At 45.5% G+C, this 17,622-nt stretch overlaps 1 protein-coding gene across 1 annotated transcript; it reads left to right on the forward strand.

Moving 5' to 3' along the window:
• Positions 1-8,139: 8,139 nt before the first annotated feature.
• On the forward strand, positions 8,140-10,187 carry SEPHS2 (selenophosphate synthetase 2). Its single transcript, XM_049789174.1, has one exon. It carries the CDS (start codon positions 8,149-8,151, stop codon positions 9,499-9,501), a length of 1,353 nt encoding a protein of 450 aa, XP_049645131.1. The 5' UTR covers positions 8,140-8,148; the 3' UTR covers positions 9,502-10,187.
• The last annotated feature ends 7,435 nt before the right edge of the window (positions 10,188-17,622 follow it).

Genomic DNA, 17,622 nt, shown 5'->3' on the forward strand with positions numbered 1-17,622 from the left:
GCACCTCTAGGGGGCGGAGCGATAGCACAACGGGTAGGGCGTTTGCCTTACATGTGGCTAACCTCGGTTAGATCCTCAGCATCCCATATGGTCCCATGAGTCTGCCAGGAATGATTTCTTTTTTGGGGGGGGGAGTCACACCCGGCAGCAGGGGTTACTCCTGGCTCTATGCTCAGAAATCACTCCTGGCAGGCTTGGGGGACCATACGGGATGCCGGAATTCGAACCACTGTCCTTCTGCATGCAAGGCAAAGGCCTTACCTCCATGCTATTTCTTCGGCCCCTGACAGGAGTGATTTCTTTTCTTTTTTCTTTTTTGGTTTTTTGGGCCACACCCGGCGTTGCTCAGGGGTTACTCCTGGCTGTCTGCTCAGAAATAGCTCCTGGCAAGCCCGGGGGACCATATGGGACACCGGGATTCAAACCAACCACCTTTGGTCCTGGATTGGCTGCTTGCAAGGCAAACACCGCTGTGCTATCTCTCCGGGCCCACAGGATTGATTTCTGAGCTCAGAGCCAGAAATAACCACCCCACCCCCCCAGCGCCACACAACCAGTGTGGCCTAAAAACAACAACAACAACAAAAGAGCACCTCCAGAGTCACACTGAGAATGCAGTTACAGGGGGAACTGACATTTGCATTCTCAGGCAGCTACTTCTCAGCTGGTGACCTGGCACAAGATGACACACACCACCAACCCCCGACAGGGGTCTCAGCATTCTCATCTATAAAATGGAAAAATGGGGCTAGTGGTGCCAATGGTGTAGAGATGAGGTGAGGACTGAAGGAGGAGATCACAAATAAAATTGGGCACCACCGTGGACACAACTGTAGAGTCTTCCTTCACTCAGCATCTGTCATTATCAGGTAATAAATCCAAGCAGCCCTGCACATGGAGCTCAGAGACTCGCAGCAGAAACCCCTGAGTGAAGCTTACAAATCAGGCTGAATGCTGATAGGTGAAAGCCAGCAGACATCCCAGGTGCCTGACTTAGTCCCAGTTAAACCCAAATCTGGTGACCTTGGCTGAGGGCAATGCCTCTGTGTGTTGAACGTTTTGCCAAAACTGTTGTTGATGCACACAAGTTATAGTTGTGGTGCTCAGATCACTGCAGTGTTCACACACCTGATCTCCAGGGGTTTCACTTTCCTGGCTTATACACTTGTACATCTTTTAGTTTTGATGCTTGCCAAGGCTCTCACACTCTTGCTACAACTGGAAATTGCTTAGCATCCCAATAAAGGCAGACAGCAGGCTCAGAGTTGCCAGACTCAAACAGCAGACTTGCAGAATGGGATCTGATATACTTGGCACTCCAGGAATTTGAACTCTGACCACACATTTGCAAGGCTGGCATTTTAAGCCCCTGTGCTATTCCTGCTGACCTTCTAAAAAGTCTTTATCTTGAAACCAGAGAGATAGTACAGTGCTGGGTGTGGTCCTAGAGGCTCCTGAGCACTGCCAGATGTGGACCTGGAGAAACCCTGCCCCACAAACCTCAAAACCTGAGCTGGCACCATATTCTCTGACCCTCACTGCATCTATCCCCTAAGCTGGCCAACAGTTGCCAGGAGGGGCCCTCCAAGAAAAGATTTAGACAACCTTGCATGCAAGTGACTCAAGTTTGAACCCTGGCATCCTGAGCACCACCAGAAGTGATTCCAGAGAGCAATGCTAGGAGTAACTCCTGAGCATTGCTGGAAAGAAAGAAAGAAAGAAAGAAAGAAAGAAAGAAAGAAAGAAAGAAAGAAAGAAAGAAAGAAAGAAAGAAAGAAAGAAAGAAAGAAGGAAGGAAGGAAGGAAGGAAGGAAGGAAGGAAGGAAGGAAGGAAGGAAGGAAGGAAGGAAGGAAGGAAGGAAGGAAAGAAAAAGAAAGAAAGAAAGAAAGAAAGTAAGGAAGGAAGGAAGGAAGAAAGAAAGAAAAGAAAGAAAGAAAGAAAGAAAGAAAGAAAGAAAGAGAGAGAAAGAAAGAAAGAGAGAGAGAAAGAGAGAAAGAAAAGAAAGGGAAAGAAAGAAAGAAGAAAGAAAGAAAGAAAGAAAGAAAGAAAGAAAGAAAGAAAGAAAGAAAGAAAGAAAGAAAGAGAGAGAGAGAGAGAGAAAGAGAGAGAGAAAGAAAGAAAGAAAGAAAGAAAGAAAGAAAGAAAGAAAGAAAGAAAGAAAGAAAGAAAGAAAGAAAGAAAGAAAGAAAGAAAGAAAGAAAGAGAGACGGAGGGAGGAAGGAAGGAAGGAAGGAAGGAAGGAAGGAAGGAAGGAAGGAAGGAAGGAAGGAAGGAAGGAAGGAAGGAAGGAAGGAAGGAAGGAAGGAAGGAAGAAGGAAGGAATAAATTAGAGAAGAAAGGAAGGAAGGGAGAGAGAAAAAGAAAGAAGAAAGAGAAAGAAAGAAAGAAAGAAAGAAAGAAAGAAAGAAAGAAAGAAAGAAAGAAAGAAAGAAAGAAAGAAAGAAAGAAAGAAAGAAAGAAAGGAAGGAAGGAAGGAAGGAAGGAAGGAAGGAAGGAAGGAAGGAAGGAAGAAAGGAAGGAAGAAAGAAAGGAAGGAAGAAAAAGAAAAGAGAAAAAGGAAGAAAGGAAGGAAGGGAGAGAAGGAGAAGAAAGAAAGAAGAGAGGAAGAAAGGAAGAAAAGAAAAGAAAAATCAAAAGTAATTTTTCTCTTTCAGTCTCATATTCAACTTGGTTTAGAAGAGATAAATTTGGTCTCAAAGTGGAGGTAAAATGCTGCCTGATGGCTCCCAGTCAATTGTCAGCACAGCCCCATGGCAGGGGGTGGGGGTGGGGAAATGATCCAAAGGAGTCAGAGAGTTTGAGAAAAAAGTTTATCAGAGACTTGAGCTTTGAAACTACAGGTGATAGTTTAATAGAACATTCTAAAAAAATGCGGCACACTTACAGATTGTGTAGTGCCAGAGGTGCTTTGTGACATACTCTCGTGTTGAAGAAATGTGTGTGTTCTCAATCACATAAGGTTGTTGACAGTGTAGCGGAACCAAAAAATTCTTTCTGGATGATTCTGGAAAGCCTAGTGCCTACAGAACATTGAAGAAATGTTTTATTGATGGTGTTAAGGAAGGTATAGGAGAAATCATCCAAGATTTTTGGAAAGTATGACAAAAGTGGAATGACAGAAGTTATAGAAGACAAGTAGGGGTGAAAAAAGGAAGAATTATGTGTGATAGAATATTTATGGAAGGGCAATCACAGAGGCTGATAATACAGGAATGAGGTAGTTAAGGAGCAGATGTTTCTGTTGTATTCGTTTGGTTTTGGTTTTGAGGCCAGCTCTCAGGGATTAGTCCTGACTCTGCTCTCAGAAATCACTCTTGGCAGGCTCAGGAGAGTAGATGGGATGCTGAGGATAAAACCCTGCTCAGCCACATGCAAGGCAAAGACCTCACTGTGCTATCTGGCCCTGGATAGATGTTTTTATTTCATTGTGTTTTTATTGTCTTACCATTTAGAACTAATTTTTAAACATTTAAATGTATTACTTACTTAAAACAATCTACAGAAATTTACATTGGTATCATTTAAAAAAGCTACTTGTCTTTATCAATAAATTGCAGGCAACTCCAACTATATGTGGAATATCCCAGCAGTTTTGCCCATAGGGCATGCCCTAGAGAAAATTTAGTACCTATGCTCCAGAAGACATGTTGAAAACTGATTGTAAGAGTACTAGAGCTTGATCATATAATAATGTGAAGGTACTTAACACAAGCAAACTGTACATTTAAATATGGTAAGCTTTTTATTAACCATTTATCAAGACCAGAGAAATGACACAGCAGTAGAACATTTGCCTTGCATGCACCCGTTTCATGATGGAGATGATTTGAATCCCGGCATCCCATATGGTCCCCCGAGCCTGCCAGGAGCAATTTCTGAGTGCAGAGCAGGAGTGACCCCTGAGCGTCGCAGGGTATGACCCCCCAAAAAAAAAAACAAATCAAAACAAAAATTTACCACAATTAAAATCTTCATAGATCAGGGCTGGAGAGAGAGTTTGCCTTGCACATGACTGACCCAGGCTCAATCACTCAATCTTTATTGCCCCAGGCAGTCCCCTTAACACTGCCCTGCCAGGTACAATTCTTAAATGTAGAGCCAAGAGTAACCCCTGAACAGTGCTAAAATAAACAATTCATAGATCTTATAATAATCATATTTTATAATTGCACAACACAATATAAAGTAGTAAACTGGAAGGCACGCAAACATGAAAGTTGGGATGAGCTGAGATCTATAACCTTGAGTAAATTATTAACCTAGAACCTGTTTCGTTGCCTCTAAAATAGCTTTTTTACTGGAGCATCATTGGCACTTTGGTGGGGGAGAGAAGGGTGTGGTAACTGTATATTACTACCATAAACTTTAACACTGCTGTAATCACAACTGTAATTAAAGGGGACAGAGTGAAAATATAGCAGGTAAGATGCTTACCTTGCAAGAAGCCAACCAGAGTTTGATCTCTTACTTCTCAGATGGTGCCCTGAGTCTACCTCAATACTGAGCCCAGGAGTAACCACTGTGATATATATATATATTCTATATATATTTTTGATTTTTGATTTTTTGGGTCACACCCAGTGGCGCTCAGGGGTTACTCCTGGCTCTGTGCTCAGAAATCGCTCCTAGAAGACACAGGGGACCACATGGGATGCCAAGATTAGAACCACCATTTAAAAAAAAAACAAAAAACCATCATTTGTCCTGTGGTGGTGGCATGCAAACACCCTACCACTGTGCTATCTCTCCGGCCTCCTATCTTGTGTATATATATTAAGTTTTCTAAAGAAAACTAAAAAAAATCCTTCCTTGGTGAGGGTGTGGCAAAAATGAACTAACATTCATAGTTAGTGGGAATTTTTTTCCCCAGAACTCCCCCCCCCCCCAAACCGCCCCGCACCTGGCTTCCTCCTTCGCTCCCTACAGGACTCGTGAGAGCTAGTGAGAATTTTTAAGGTCCAACCTTTGTGGAAAACAGTATGGAGAGTTGTTAAGAAATAAAAATAGGGGCCCGGGGCCCGGAGAGATAGCACAGCGGCATTTGCCTTGCAAGCAGCCGATCCAGGACCAAAGGTGGTTGGTTCGAATCCCGGTGTCCCATATGGTCCCCCGAGCCTGCCAGGAGCGATTTCTGAGTGTAGAGCCAGGAGTAATCCCTGAGCACCACCGGGTGTGACCTAAAAACCAAAAAAAAAAAAAAAAAAAAAAATATATATATATATATATATATATATATATATAAAAATATATATATATATATATATATATATAGGGGCCCGGAGAGATAGCACAGCTGTGTTTGCCTTGCAAGCAGCTGATCCAGAACCTAAGGTGGTTGGTTCGAATCCCGTTGTCCCATATGGTCCCCCGGGCCTGCCAGGAGTAACCCCTGAGCACTGCTAGGTGTGACCCAAAAACCAAAAAAAAAAAAAAAGTAAAAATTGGGGCTGGAGTGATAGCACAGCGGAAGGGCCTTTGTGTTGAAAGGCCGACCCAGAACAGGCTTGGATTTGATCCCTAGAATTCCATATGGTCCCCCAAGCCTGCCAGGAGCAATTTCTGAGTGCAGAGCCAGGAGTAACCCCTGAGCACTGCTAGGTGTGGCCCTCAAACAAAAACAAAACAAAATAAAAAGTAAAAATAGAAGCCAAAGAGAAAGCACAGGAGGTAGGGCCTTGCACACGGCTTATCCAGGTTCAATCCCCAGCATCCCATCTGATCTCTGAGCCTGCCAGGGGTGATTTCTAGGCACAAAGCCAGGAGTAACTTCTGAGCACTGCCAGGTATGGCCCCCAGACCAAAAACAAACCCAAAAAAAGTAAAAATAATGGGACTGGAGCAATAATATAATAGGTAGGGCCCTTGCCTTGCTCATGGCCACACTGAGTTCAATCCCTGACATCTATCTTACTCCTAAATCCCCCAGACAAATTCTTGAGTGCAGAGCCAGAAGTAACCCCTGAACATTACTGACAAATAAAATAAAAGTAAAAATGAAGAAAAGAACATAAAAATGGGGGCTGGAGTGATAGCATAGGAGGGTAGGACATTTGTCTTGCATTTGGCTGGTCCAGATAAGATCCCAAGCAACCCATATGATCCCCTAAGCCTGCCAAAAGTGATTTCTTAGTGTAGAGGCAGGAGTAAAACCTGAGCACTGCCAGGTATAGCCCAAACTCTCCCAAAAAGAAGAAAGTAAAAATGGAGTTTTCTTTTTGACAGTTATTTCACTTTTAGGCATATGTCCCCAAAAGACAAAAACATTTTTAGAAGATATATACATTTGTACGTTCATTTCAGGTATATACAATAGCCAGGATATGGAAATAACCCAAATGTCCAACATGAACAGTAAAAGTGGTATGAGAACATTGAGGCTATGAATAACAGTGGTACTTGGAAAACATGCTTACCTTGCATATGTGAGGTCCTGGGACCATCATAAAAAAAAAAAAAAAAAAAAAACAACACCAAGGGGCCGGAGAGATAGCATGGAGGTAAGGCGTTTGCCTTTCATGCAGAAGGTCATCGGTTCGAATCCCGGCGTCCCATATGGTCCCCCATGCCTGCCAGGAGCAATTTCTGAGCATGGAGCCAGAAATAACCCCTGAGCACCGTCGGGTGTGACCCAAAAACCACAAAAAAAAAGAGGGGGGGGACCGGAGAGATAGCACAGCGGCGTTTGCCTTGCAAGTAGCCGATCCAGGACCAAAGGTGGTTGGTTCGAATCCCGGTGTCCCATGCCTGCCAGGAGCTATTTCTGAGCATTTAGCCAGGAGTAACCCCTGAGCACCGCCGGGTGTGACCCCCCCCAAAAAAACCCCCCCCCCAAAAAATTCTGGGGCCGGAGTGATAGCACAGCAAGAAAAGCACTTGTCTTGCATGCAGCAAACTGCGTTTGATCCCCCAGTATCCTATATAGTCCCTGGAGCTTACCAGGAGTAATTCCTGAGCCTAGAGCCAGGAGTAAACCCTGAACAGCCCACCCCACCCCCACCCCACCCCCGCAAAAAGTGGTATTTGGAGCCAATTTCCTGGATTCATATCCAGTTCCTATCTAAGCTGGCTGTAAACTTAGATAGGTCATTTTTTTTTCCACCCCTCTAGATAGGTCATTTAATCTGTGCTTTATATTCCAAATCCTGACTGAAGGTTTTTTTTATTAGGATTAAATAGAGCCTGGAGAGATATTATGGTTAAACATGGTTACTCACATTTGATCTCCAGCATCTCATATGCCGAGTAACCCCCACTACCCTCTCAGCATTGCTGGTTGTGCTCCCCCAAAATAAAACACCAATACAATATAGGAGGAGGGTGGTTGCTCAGAATTAGATCACTTCCTTTGCATATATCAAAGCCCTGGGTTTGACCCTGAACAACAAGCACACAGAAAGAATTCACTAAAACAAAGAGATAGCGGTTTAGAAACAACCTGGGTGTATTTTTGTCTTGTCCAAATGAGTCCACATATGTCAGAAACGGGGGTGTGGGTGGAATGACGCTTTCCAGCAGAGGAAACAGCACAGGAACCCACTCAGGGTCTAAAAAATTTCAAGGTCTATTTCACTCTTATTCCGCTGCTGACCTTTGCTTCCATTCGAAATCTGCCTTTCCTTCCCCCAGGGTCTCTAGTCCTCCCCTGGACAGGCAGGTCCTGTGGCCTCTCAAGCGACCTTTGGCCAGTTGTGTGTGACACACTTGAAGTTTGCCAAAGAAGAATTTTTTTACTTCGGAAAAAAGAAAAAACGGGGCCCTTGGTAGGTGAACTGCTTCCAGGAAAAGTCGGGGTCCACCATCCTCTCCCGAGAGCTGTCACATTGCTACGGCGGGGGGAAAAAGAACGACCTGCCAGGAGCAGGGCTGCAGAAAGCACTTGCACGACGCACGCTTTGCAGGCCGGAGGAAGCCCGCCCCCTCCCTGGGCGGCGAGGCCGTGATTGGACGGCACGGCTGTCCATCAAAGGGCCTATAAATACGGAAGCCGTCCGCTGCTCTGTCCGGAAGGCCAGAGCGCGCGGAGCGGCGTGGGTGTGCGGCGCGAGTCGTGCGGGGGAGAGATCCGACTGTTAAGTCCTCTCCACCCGAGCCGAAGCCTAAAGGCCTGGTCCTGTCTCTTTCCTCTCTGTCTCCTACTCCCCGCCCCGATGGCGGAAGGCACAGGTAGCGGCGCCGGCGGAGAGGCGATGGCGACCGCGGAAGGCGCGTCGGGCCCGGCGGGCTTGTGTCTGGGCCGGGGCTTCGCCAACTACCGGCCCTTCGAGCCCCAGGCGTTGGGCCTGAGCCCGAGCTGGCGGCTCACCGGCTTCTCCGGCATGAAGGGCTGAGGCTGCAAGGTCCCCCAGGAGACGCTGCTCAAACTCCTGGCGGGACTGACGCGGCCGGACGGGCTCCGGCCCCCGCTGGGCCGGGCCCTGCTGGGAGGAGGCCCCGAGGAGGCGCCCCAGGAAGGCGGCCTGCTGGGCGCGGAAGCCAGTCCGACCTGCCCACCGGCCCTGGGCATCGGCCTGGACTCCTGTGTCATCCCTCTGAGGCACGGGGGCCTGTCCCTGGTGCAGACCACAGACTTCTTCTACCCGCTGGTGGAAGATCCCTACATGATGGGCCGCATCGCCTGTGCCAACGTCTTGAGTGACCTCTACGCCTTGGGCATCACCGAATGCGATAACATGTTGATGCTGCTGAGTGTCAGTGAGAGCATGAACGAGGAAGAGCGAGAAAAGATCACACCCCTCATGATCAAAGGGTTCCGGGACGCCGCCGAAGAAGGGGGGACGGCAGTGACCGGTGGACAGACGGTGGTGAACCCTTGGATCATCGTCGGCGGGGTCGCCACCGTGGTATGTCAGCCCAATGAATTCATCATGCCCGACAGTGCGGTTGTGGGCGACGTGCTCGTGTTAACCAAACCCTTAGGAACCCAGGTTGCCGTCAATGCCCACCAATGGCTGGATAACCCAGAACGCTGGAACAAGATCAAGATGGTGGTCTCCAAAGAAGAGGTAGAACTGGCCTATCAAGAAGCCATGTTCAATATGGCAACCCTCAATAGAACTGCTGCTGGCTTGATGCACACGTTTAACGCCCATGCAGCTACAGACATCACCGGCTTTGGCATCCTGGGACACTCTCAGAATCTTGCAAAGCAGCAAAGAAATGAGGTGTCCTTTGTTATTCATAATCTGCCAATCATTGCTAAGATGGCTGCCATCAGTAAGGCCAGTGGGCGATTTGGCCTCCTTCAAGGTACCTCGGCTGAAACTTCTGGTGGATTACTCATTTGCCTCCCTAGAGAACAGGCAGCTCGCTTTTGTTCTGAAATCAAATCTTCCAAGTATGGAGAAGGCCACCAAGCATGGATCGTTGGCATTGTGGAAAAGGGAAACCGGACTGCCAGAATCATTGATAAGCCTCGAGTTATTGAAGTCCTACCTCGTGGGTCCACTGCAGCTACTCTAGCTCCTGACAATCCCAATGCCTCTGCTGAGGCTAGTTCCTGAAGTGGACTAGCAGAAGTTATTTGGACTAAAGAGGCATTGTGCAGCAATCCTCCGGAGTTGATTTTTCAGAAGAAATTTCCAAAGAAGGCTGCTTGCTTCATAGTTCCAGCTACCCTTTCCAGGTGATTTGACTCAGCCCATCAAAAGCTGCACATTCCAAGGCCAGAAGTAACAGTTTGAACTTGGGGGGAGGAGTGTTATGTTCGTTGACCCCTTGCAAAGAAGAATAGGAAAATCTGTTTCTTCTTCTAAGGGTAAAATGAGGCTATTCAGGTTTGAGGGGGTTTTCTAGACACAAAATTGATTACTTTGTGCACAGAGAATAAGATGATTTAAATTGCATACACCAAAAAAAAAAAAAATACTGTTGAAAAATTGAGAGATCTTATAAATGCAATGTCAAATTCTTTACTCGATTTTTTTTTTTTTTCTGATATACTGGCTCTTTCCTGCTTGGACAAGAATTGAGCAGCTTGTCCAATGCTTGGGGAAGGAAGACCTGTAGCCATCTGACTTGGTCTCTGTTAATGATGTCTCTCCCTCTAAACCCCATTATGGATTGGGAGAGTCAGAACAAGCCCTAGAGTCCAGGCCTTAATGGTTTTTAAGATGTATATCTTATGCTAAGAGATTCTGATAATTTAATCAATTTCTGGTGAAATAAAAGGGACTTTGTTGCAAAATTATTAACTACTGTGTGAATCTTTGATTTCTCAATAAACCAATGGATGCATTTAGAGTGGAGGAGCCAGGGAGGCTTCTGGGAAAAGGCAAAGGAAATTGATGAGTGTTGATAGATTTGGGTAAAATATATTGGAAAATGATAGAAAATGTAAAAAAGAATTAATGATAATTTACAGAAAAAAAAATGGAAAGAAAATAATTATGGGGCCAGAGCAATAGCACAGTGGGTAAGGCATTTGCCTTACACATGGCTGACCCGGGTTCCATTGCCAGCACCAAAGCCTGCTACGAGTGATTTGTGAGTGCAGGGCTAGGAGTAACTTCTGAGTGCTGCTGAGTGTGGCCCAAAAACAAACAAAAATTATCAACACTCCAAGCCCTGACCTTACATAAATCTTGTAAAACAAATTTGTTATACAAACGAAGCAGGCTGGAGCTAAGCCATCAGCTGGTAGGGCTTTTTTTTGTTTTTTGGGCCACACCCGTTTGATGCTCAGGGGTTACTCCTGGCTATGCGCTCAGAAGTCACTCCTGGCTTGGGGGGACCATATGGGACGCCGGATCGAACCAGTCCGTACTACGCTAGCGCTTGCAAGGCAGACACCTTACCTCTAGCGCCACCTTCCCGGCCCCTGGTAGGGCTTTTAATACCCTGCACTCAAATGGAATCCTGAGCACCACTAAGTGATACTTTTTTTTTTTTTTTTTTTTTTTTTTTTTGCCAAAAGCAAAAAGTATTTGACAACAAACATTTACATCAGGGGTCTCAAACTCAATTTACCTGGGGGCTACAGGAGGCAAAGTCGTGGTGAGGCAGGGCCACATAGGGATTTCACAAAAAAAAAAAAGTAAGTGAATAATCGCGAATACAGTGATATTTGAAGGCCGGCCGCAGGCCACAAAATGTTGTAAGGAGGGCCGCAAACATGGGCCGCAAGTTTGAGACCCCTGATTTACATAGTTAATGTAAAATATTGGGGCTAGAGCAGTAGTACAATGGGTAGGGTGTTTGCCATTCACATAACCAATCTAGTTTAATCCCCAGCACCCCATATAGTCCCCTAAGTGCAAAACCAGAATTGTGACCCAAACTTCCACCCCCCAAAAACCGACTAGGCCAGGGAGATAAAAGCTAGTGCTGGGAATAGTCCCTGAGCATCACTGGGTGTGGTTCAAAAATAGATACATAATATGTATATATACCTATACATGTTATAGGTATATATTGTCTAGCAATAACTCAGTTAAGTTTTTTTGTTTTGTTTTGTTTTTTGTTTTTGGGTCACACCTGGCAGTGCTCAGGGGTTACTCCTGGCTCTGTGCTCAGAAATCTCCTGGCAGGCTTCAGGGACCTTATGGGATGCTGGGATTCGAACCACTGTCCTTCTGCATGAAAGGCAAACGCCTTTCTCCATGCTATCTCTCTGGCCCCAACTCAGTAAGTTTTAATTTTTTGTCCTAGATCAAATTTCTTGGGATGGGGGAGGAGCATGGGGGCCTAACACAATGCTCATGGGGCCACCAGAGTCACACCTGTGGTTAGGAGTAGTATCAGATGATGCTAGGGTGATGTTGTCTTTAAACTTTCATAATATTCCTACAACAATCTTTATTTTGGGGCACTCTCCCTCTTAATAACTTCTAGCCCATTAGCCTTCCAGTGGTGCCTTTATCAAGTCCCAGTCCTTGGGCTTTCAGTCCTTTTGTCTGGATCCTCACCTAATGATTTTTGCCAGTCAGATGATGCTAGGGTGATGTTGTCTTTAAACTTTCATAATATTCCTACAACAATCTTTATTTTGGGGCACTCTCCCTCTTAATAACTTCTAGCCCATTAGCCTTCCAGTGGTGCCTTTATCAAGTCCCAGTCCTTGGGCTTTCAGTCCTTTTGTCTGGATCCTCACCTAATGATTTTTGCCAGTCAGATTCATTCTCAGTCATATCTCAGGACAAATTAAACCTATTAAAACTTCTTCTGGGGCCACAGAAATAGTACAACACTTAAAGTGTCTTGCCTGTCACCAGTCCTAGTTCAATTTCCAGCAACCCATATTATCTCCTGAGCTTCAACAGGAGTAATTCCTGAGCACAGAGCTAGGACTAAGTCCTGAGCACCAATGAATGTGGCCCAAAAATAAAACTAGCAACAAAAAGCTTTCTCTAACTTCCAACCCTTTGCTATTGTAAATTTCATCACTAGCCATAGCTCTTATCCTAATCAATCATGATCTTGTGAATGTATTCATTTACTTCTTGTATTTTCTGCTATTATGTAAATTCCAAGATGGCAGGTGGTATTTTGTATCCCTAAAATCTAAACCACCTTTGGCATATGGTACTCAATATATTGAAATAGGGAGAAAGAAAGGTTCACTTTGGAAAACCTAGAACCCCTATTTTCACACTCTTCTTGATCTTGGTGTCTCCTAGTGGTGGAAGATGGTACTACCAATTTTTTTATTTTGGGGTCACACCAGACAGTGCTGAGAAGTGGAATGGGGTGGCTCTGTTCTTCTAAGCTTGCTTTCAGAGTTTCCATATACAAGACATGCCCTTCAGCTTTTGCACTATTTCCCCAAACAGGTACACCACAAAACCCTTCAACTTTGAAGAAGAAACTCAAGTCTCGGTTGTGGTTTTACAATTAACTTTTTCAGCTTATTTGTTGTTAATTTGGCTTTTGGTGCTCAGGGAGCACTCCTGACAGAATTAAGGGGTGCTAGTGGTCAAGCCTAGGTTGGCTGGAGCAATTGCTGAGAAGTGCTTTGTCCACTATACTATTTCTCTCTCTTTTTTTTTTTGTTTTTTTTGTTTTTTGTTTTTTGTTTTTTGTTTTTGGGTCACACCCAGCAGTGCTGGGTTACTCCTGGCTCTATGCTCAGAAATTACTACTGGCTGTCTCGGGGAACCATATGGAATGCCAAGATTCAAACCACTGTCCTGCATGCAAGGCAACCGCCCTACCACCATGCTATCTTTCCAGCCCCATATACTATTTCTCTTGACATTCGTATATTTTTTAAATTTTGTTTTAATATTTGATTTGGGGCATAAGATCACTCCTGATGGTGCTCAGGAGACCATTTGGGGTGCCAGGTTGGTCACATGCAAGACAAGCATCCTATCTGCTGTATTATCTCTCTGGCCCCTGATTGTTGATTTTTTTTTTATTTATTTTTTGGGACTCCCCCCTCCTCCCATGGTGCTCAGGACTTGCTCCTAGAAGTACTAAGGGGAAGCTCCTGCTCAGTTCATTGAACTCAGTTCATTGAACTATCTCAGGTCTCCTCTCTGATTTACTTTGTAATTTGGGGTCAGCAATAGAAAAGTACAGGGAAACAAGTGGATGCTTCCCTGGCCTGGGATCCTCTATCTCTCTGGCCCCTGGTGAAAGGCTTTAGGAAATGCTTTCTGGGTAATTTCTGGTCTCAAGTCTCAGTTTCCTCACTGGCATAGTGGTGCCCAACTATGGCAGAGAAATCATGGAGAGGACCTCATGGGAGGTGCTACTATAAATTAGTATTTATTAGATCTACTCAAGTACCAAGCTAGGCAATGCTCTGATGGGGAGGGACTACTAAGGGCATTGGGACTGTACAAAGTACAAAGTACAGAATGTACAAAGTGAAGTCTCTGTCAAGATGTGTCCTGAAAAAGTTAATTAAAAATAGGAGCAGGCTAGGGGACAGGAGAGATAGTACAGGCGGTAGAGCCTTACTTTGAACATGACCAGCCCCAATTTTATCCCCAGCATTACATATGGCACTCCGAGTACAGCCAGGAGTGATTCTTGAACTCAAAATCAGGAATAAACTCTGCAGTAGCAGGTGAAGCCCCCAAACCAAAGAACAACAACCAACAACAAAGGTTGGCCACATGCAAGTAAACCATACATAATTAATCACTATTTTTTTCTCCAGCCCCACTTCAGCTTTTTTATAAGTCTCCAGCATATACTTCTAGCTCTTCATTGTCTAAAACCTCATTGTCAAGCATGAGACCTTGGAGACCTCTGTTTCCTGCTTTTAATTAGAAAGTCAGAAAAAAACATGTGAGAGCCTGGAGTCAGAACCAAGCATTTTTTTTTTCCTTGACAATGGAGTCAAACCTCTCTAGAATCCCTACTGAAACCAATATATTGGAAAGTTCTGTCTGCTTTCTTTTAAATTTTTGTTTGTTGTTCTTTTTCTTGGGTATGGAGGGCTCACACTCAGCAGTGCTCAGGGCTTACTCCTGGCTCTGTACTTGGGCTTTGGGAGAACCAGGGATTAAGCCCAGGTTTGCCACATGCAAGGCAAACACCCTACTGTCACTCCAGCCCTTTCTCCAATATATTTTATAGTTTTAAGTCTAATATCTGAAGGGCTGGAGAGATAGTACAGTGGGTGGGTCATCTGCCTTCCTTGTAGCTGAACCAGGTTCAATCCCCAGACTCCATATGATCCTTCAAGCTTGCCAAAAATGATCCTTGAGCATCACCGGGTGTGGCCCAAAAACAAAAAATAAAAAGTCTAATATCTGAGAATATCCCTGGGATCAATCCTACTTGGCACAAAATGAGAAATAAGCTGTTTGTACTCAACTGGGGAATGTAGGTGCCAGCACGAACACCACTTTGGTCTCAGTGATCCCACAGAGTCACTGAGCACAGCCTGTGGCCTCACATGTCATGTGAGCTGCATGAATAACTGTCAAAGGACATACCTCTTACCACCCACTTCATAAATATAAGAAGACAGGGGGCCTGGAGAGATACACAGCGGCGTTTGCCTTGCAAGCAACCGATCCAGGACCAAAGGTGGTTGGTTCGAATCCCGGTGTCCCATATGGTCCCCCGTGCCTGCCAGGAGCTATTTCTGAGCAGACAGCCAGGAGTAACCCCTGAGCACTGCCCGGTGTGGCCCAAAAACCAAAAAACAAAACAAACAAACAAACAAAAAACAACAAAGCAAGCAGTTAGGAAAACAGAAATTAACCCCGAACAATGAGTTCTTTGTTTTTCGTTTTTTGTTGTTTTGTTTTTTTTTGGTTTGGGGGCCACACCCAGCAGCGCTCAGGGGTAACTCCTGGCTCTGCACTCAATTCACTCCTGGCAGGCTCCAGGGATGACCACGTGGTATGCCAGGAATTGAACCCCGGTCTGTCCTAGGTCACTGCATGCAAGGCAAACACCCTACTGTTGTGCTATCTCTCCGGCCCAATAATGAGTTCTTTGGAAGTAATAAAACCAAGATGAGATTTGAAGTTACTATGCCACTTGCTCTGAAATAAAAAGACATATTATGGCCAGACCCACTTTGTGACACAGGAATTGAGGTCTGCTAAGACTCTTACTGGCTGGGGGCCAGACTGATAGAACAATATGTAAGGTGTTTGCCTTAAATGCAGTCAGCCTGGGTTGAATCTACAACATGTTGTTTGATCCCCCAAGCAACACTAGGAGTGACTCCTGAGCACAGCTGGGTGTAACCCCAAAACAAAAACAAAACAAAAAAGACTAACTGGTACCAGCACAGACCCAGAGAAGGTTGAGCACCCACTAGCCCCCTCACTCCATCCAAAGAGAATCTCCAGCAGGAAAAATGGGTTGTAATAAGGGCATGAAGTAGACCACCAGCACTTTCCAGTTCTCCTTGATAACACCTTAGTAATGACCTCTATATAGAGAGCCCACACACATATAGGCAGCTTGGGAGAAAACCTATAAACCAACTCTGCAAAGGGTTGGAGCAATATAGTACAGAAGGTAGTGTACTTGCCTTGTACTTGCCTTTCAGGTAGCTGACCTAGCTTTAAGGCCTGGCACCACATATGGTTCCCCTGGCCCAACTAAGAGTAACCCCTTAGTATCCCAGAGTCCAGAATATAAAGTCCTGAGCACTACTGGATGTGACCCCAAAACAACTAAATAATAAATCAATAAATAAAACAATCTGCCAAGGCAAGCATGGGCCTTCCCATTCAAAGAGAGGCCCACATCTCCATCCAAAATGTGGACTGTCAGCTCTCTTTGCTTCTGGAGAAACCCACGTTCTCTCTTGAGTGCATTATTCTCTTTTTTTCCTTCCTAGTAATCTCTAAATAAAACTTTTACTTCACTATTTGTCTCCTCCTGGAATTCTTTGTTGTGCAGAAAGGCAACAGACCTGAAAAGCCTGGGCAAGATCTAGGACTGACTTTCCTTTTATGCAAGAGAAGTTCCTCACTCCAATTTGAGTGACAAGCGAACAACTCCCACACTGTGCAGAGCAAGTGAGTTTCAGGCACAATTTGAGAGCTGCCTGGTGGCACTGGTGAGCCTTGAGGTCTGTACCAGGCAGGGACTCATGACAGACTTTCATTAACCCTAGATTTCCCAGGCACTTCTCCAGGTGACTGAAATAGGTAGAAAGGGAAATTGTAGATTCCGGGTTTTTTTTTTTGGGGGGGAGGGGGAGTCCACACCCAACAGCGCTCAGAGGTTACTACTGGCTCTGTGCTCAGAAATCACTCCTGGCAGGCATGGGGGACCATATGGGATGCCAGGATTCGAACCACCGAACCACCCACCCAACTGTCAGTTCTGAATCAGTCCTAAATCAGGATTGAATTAGCATGCAAATCCCCTAAGGCTGTGCCATCACTCCAGGGCCCTAGATTTCATTCTTTTTTTTTGGGGGGGGGGCACACCCGGCGTTGCTCAGGGGTTACTCTAGCTGTCTGCTCAGAAATAGCTCCTGGCAGGCATGGGGGACCATATGGGACACCGGGATTTGAACCAACCACCTATGGTCCTGGATCGGCTGCTTGCAAGGCAAACGCCACTGTGCTATCTCTCCGAGCCCTAGATTCCATTCTTTTTTTTTTTTTTTTTTGGTTTTTGGGCCACACCCAGTTGTCTGCTCAGAAATAACTCCTGGCAGGCACGGGGGACCATATGGGACACCAGGATTTGAACCAACCACCTTTGGTCCTTGATGGGTTGCTTGCAAGGCAAATGCCGCTGTGCTATCTCTCCGGGCCCCTAGATTCCATTCTTTTTTTTTTTTTTTTTTTTTTTTGGGCCACACCCTGTGACGCTCAGGGGTTACTCCTGGCTATGCGCTCAGAAGTTGCTCCTGGCTTCTTGGGGGACCATATGGGACGCCGGGGGATCGAACCGCGGTCCATCCTAGGCTAGCGCAGGCAAGGCAGGCACCTTACCTCCAGCGCCACCGCCCGGCCCCTAGATTCCATTCTTAAGGCTACTGTCTCTCTCCTCTCACTTCACACAAGTTACCTGCAACAATGGGTCAGATAGTATAAGTGCTTAGGCATTTGTCTTATGGGCATTCAATCCTACTTTGGCACTGCATATATGGTATTGCAAACATCTTCAGGAATGATCTCTGAGCACAGAGAATAAGTCCTCTGGGTGTAGCCCCCACCCCTCAAAAAAAGTTCACTGGAGGGGCCAGA

Source organism: Suncus etruscus, chromosome 15 (genome assembly GCF_024139225.1).
Source record: "Suncus etruscus isolate mSunEtr1 chromosome 15, mSunEtr1.pri.cur, whole genome shotgun sequence".
Classification (NCBI taxonomy): Eukaryota; Metazoa; Chordata; class Mammalia; order Eulipotyphla; family Soricidae; genus Suncus; species Suncus etruscus.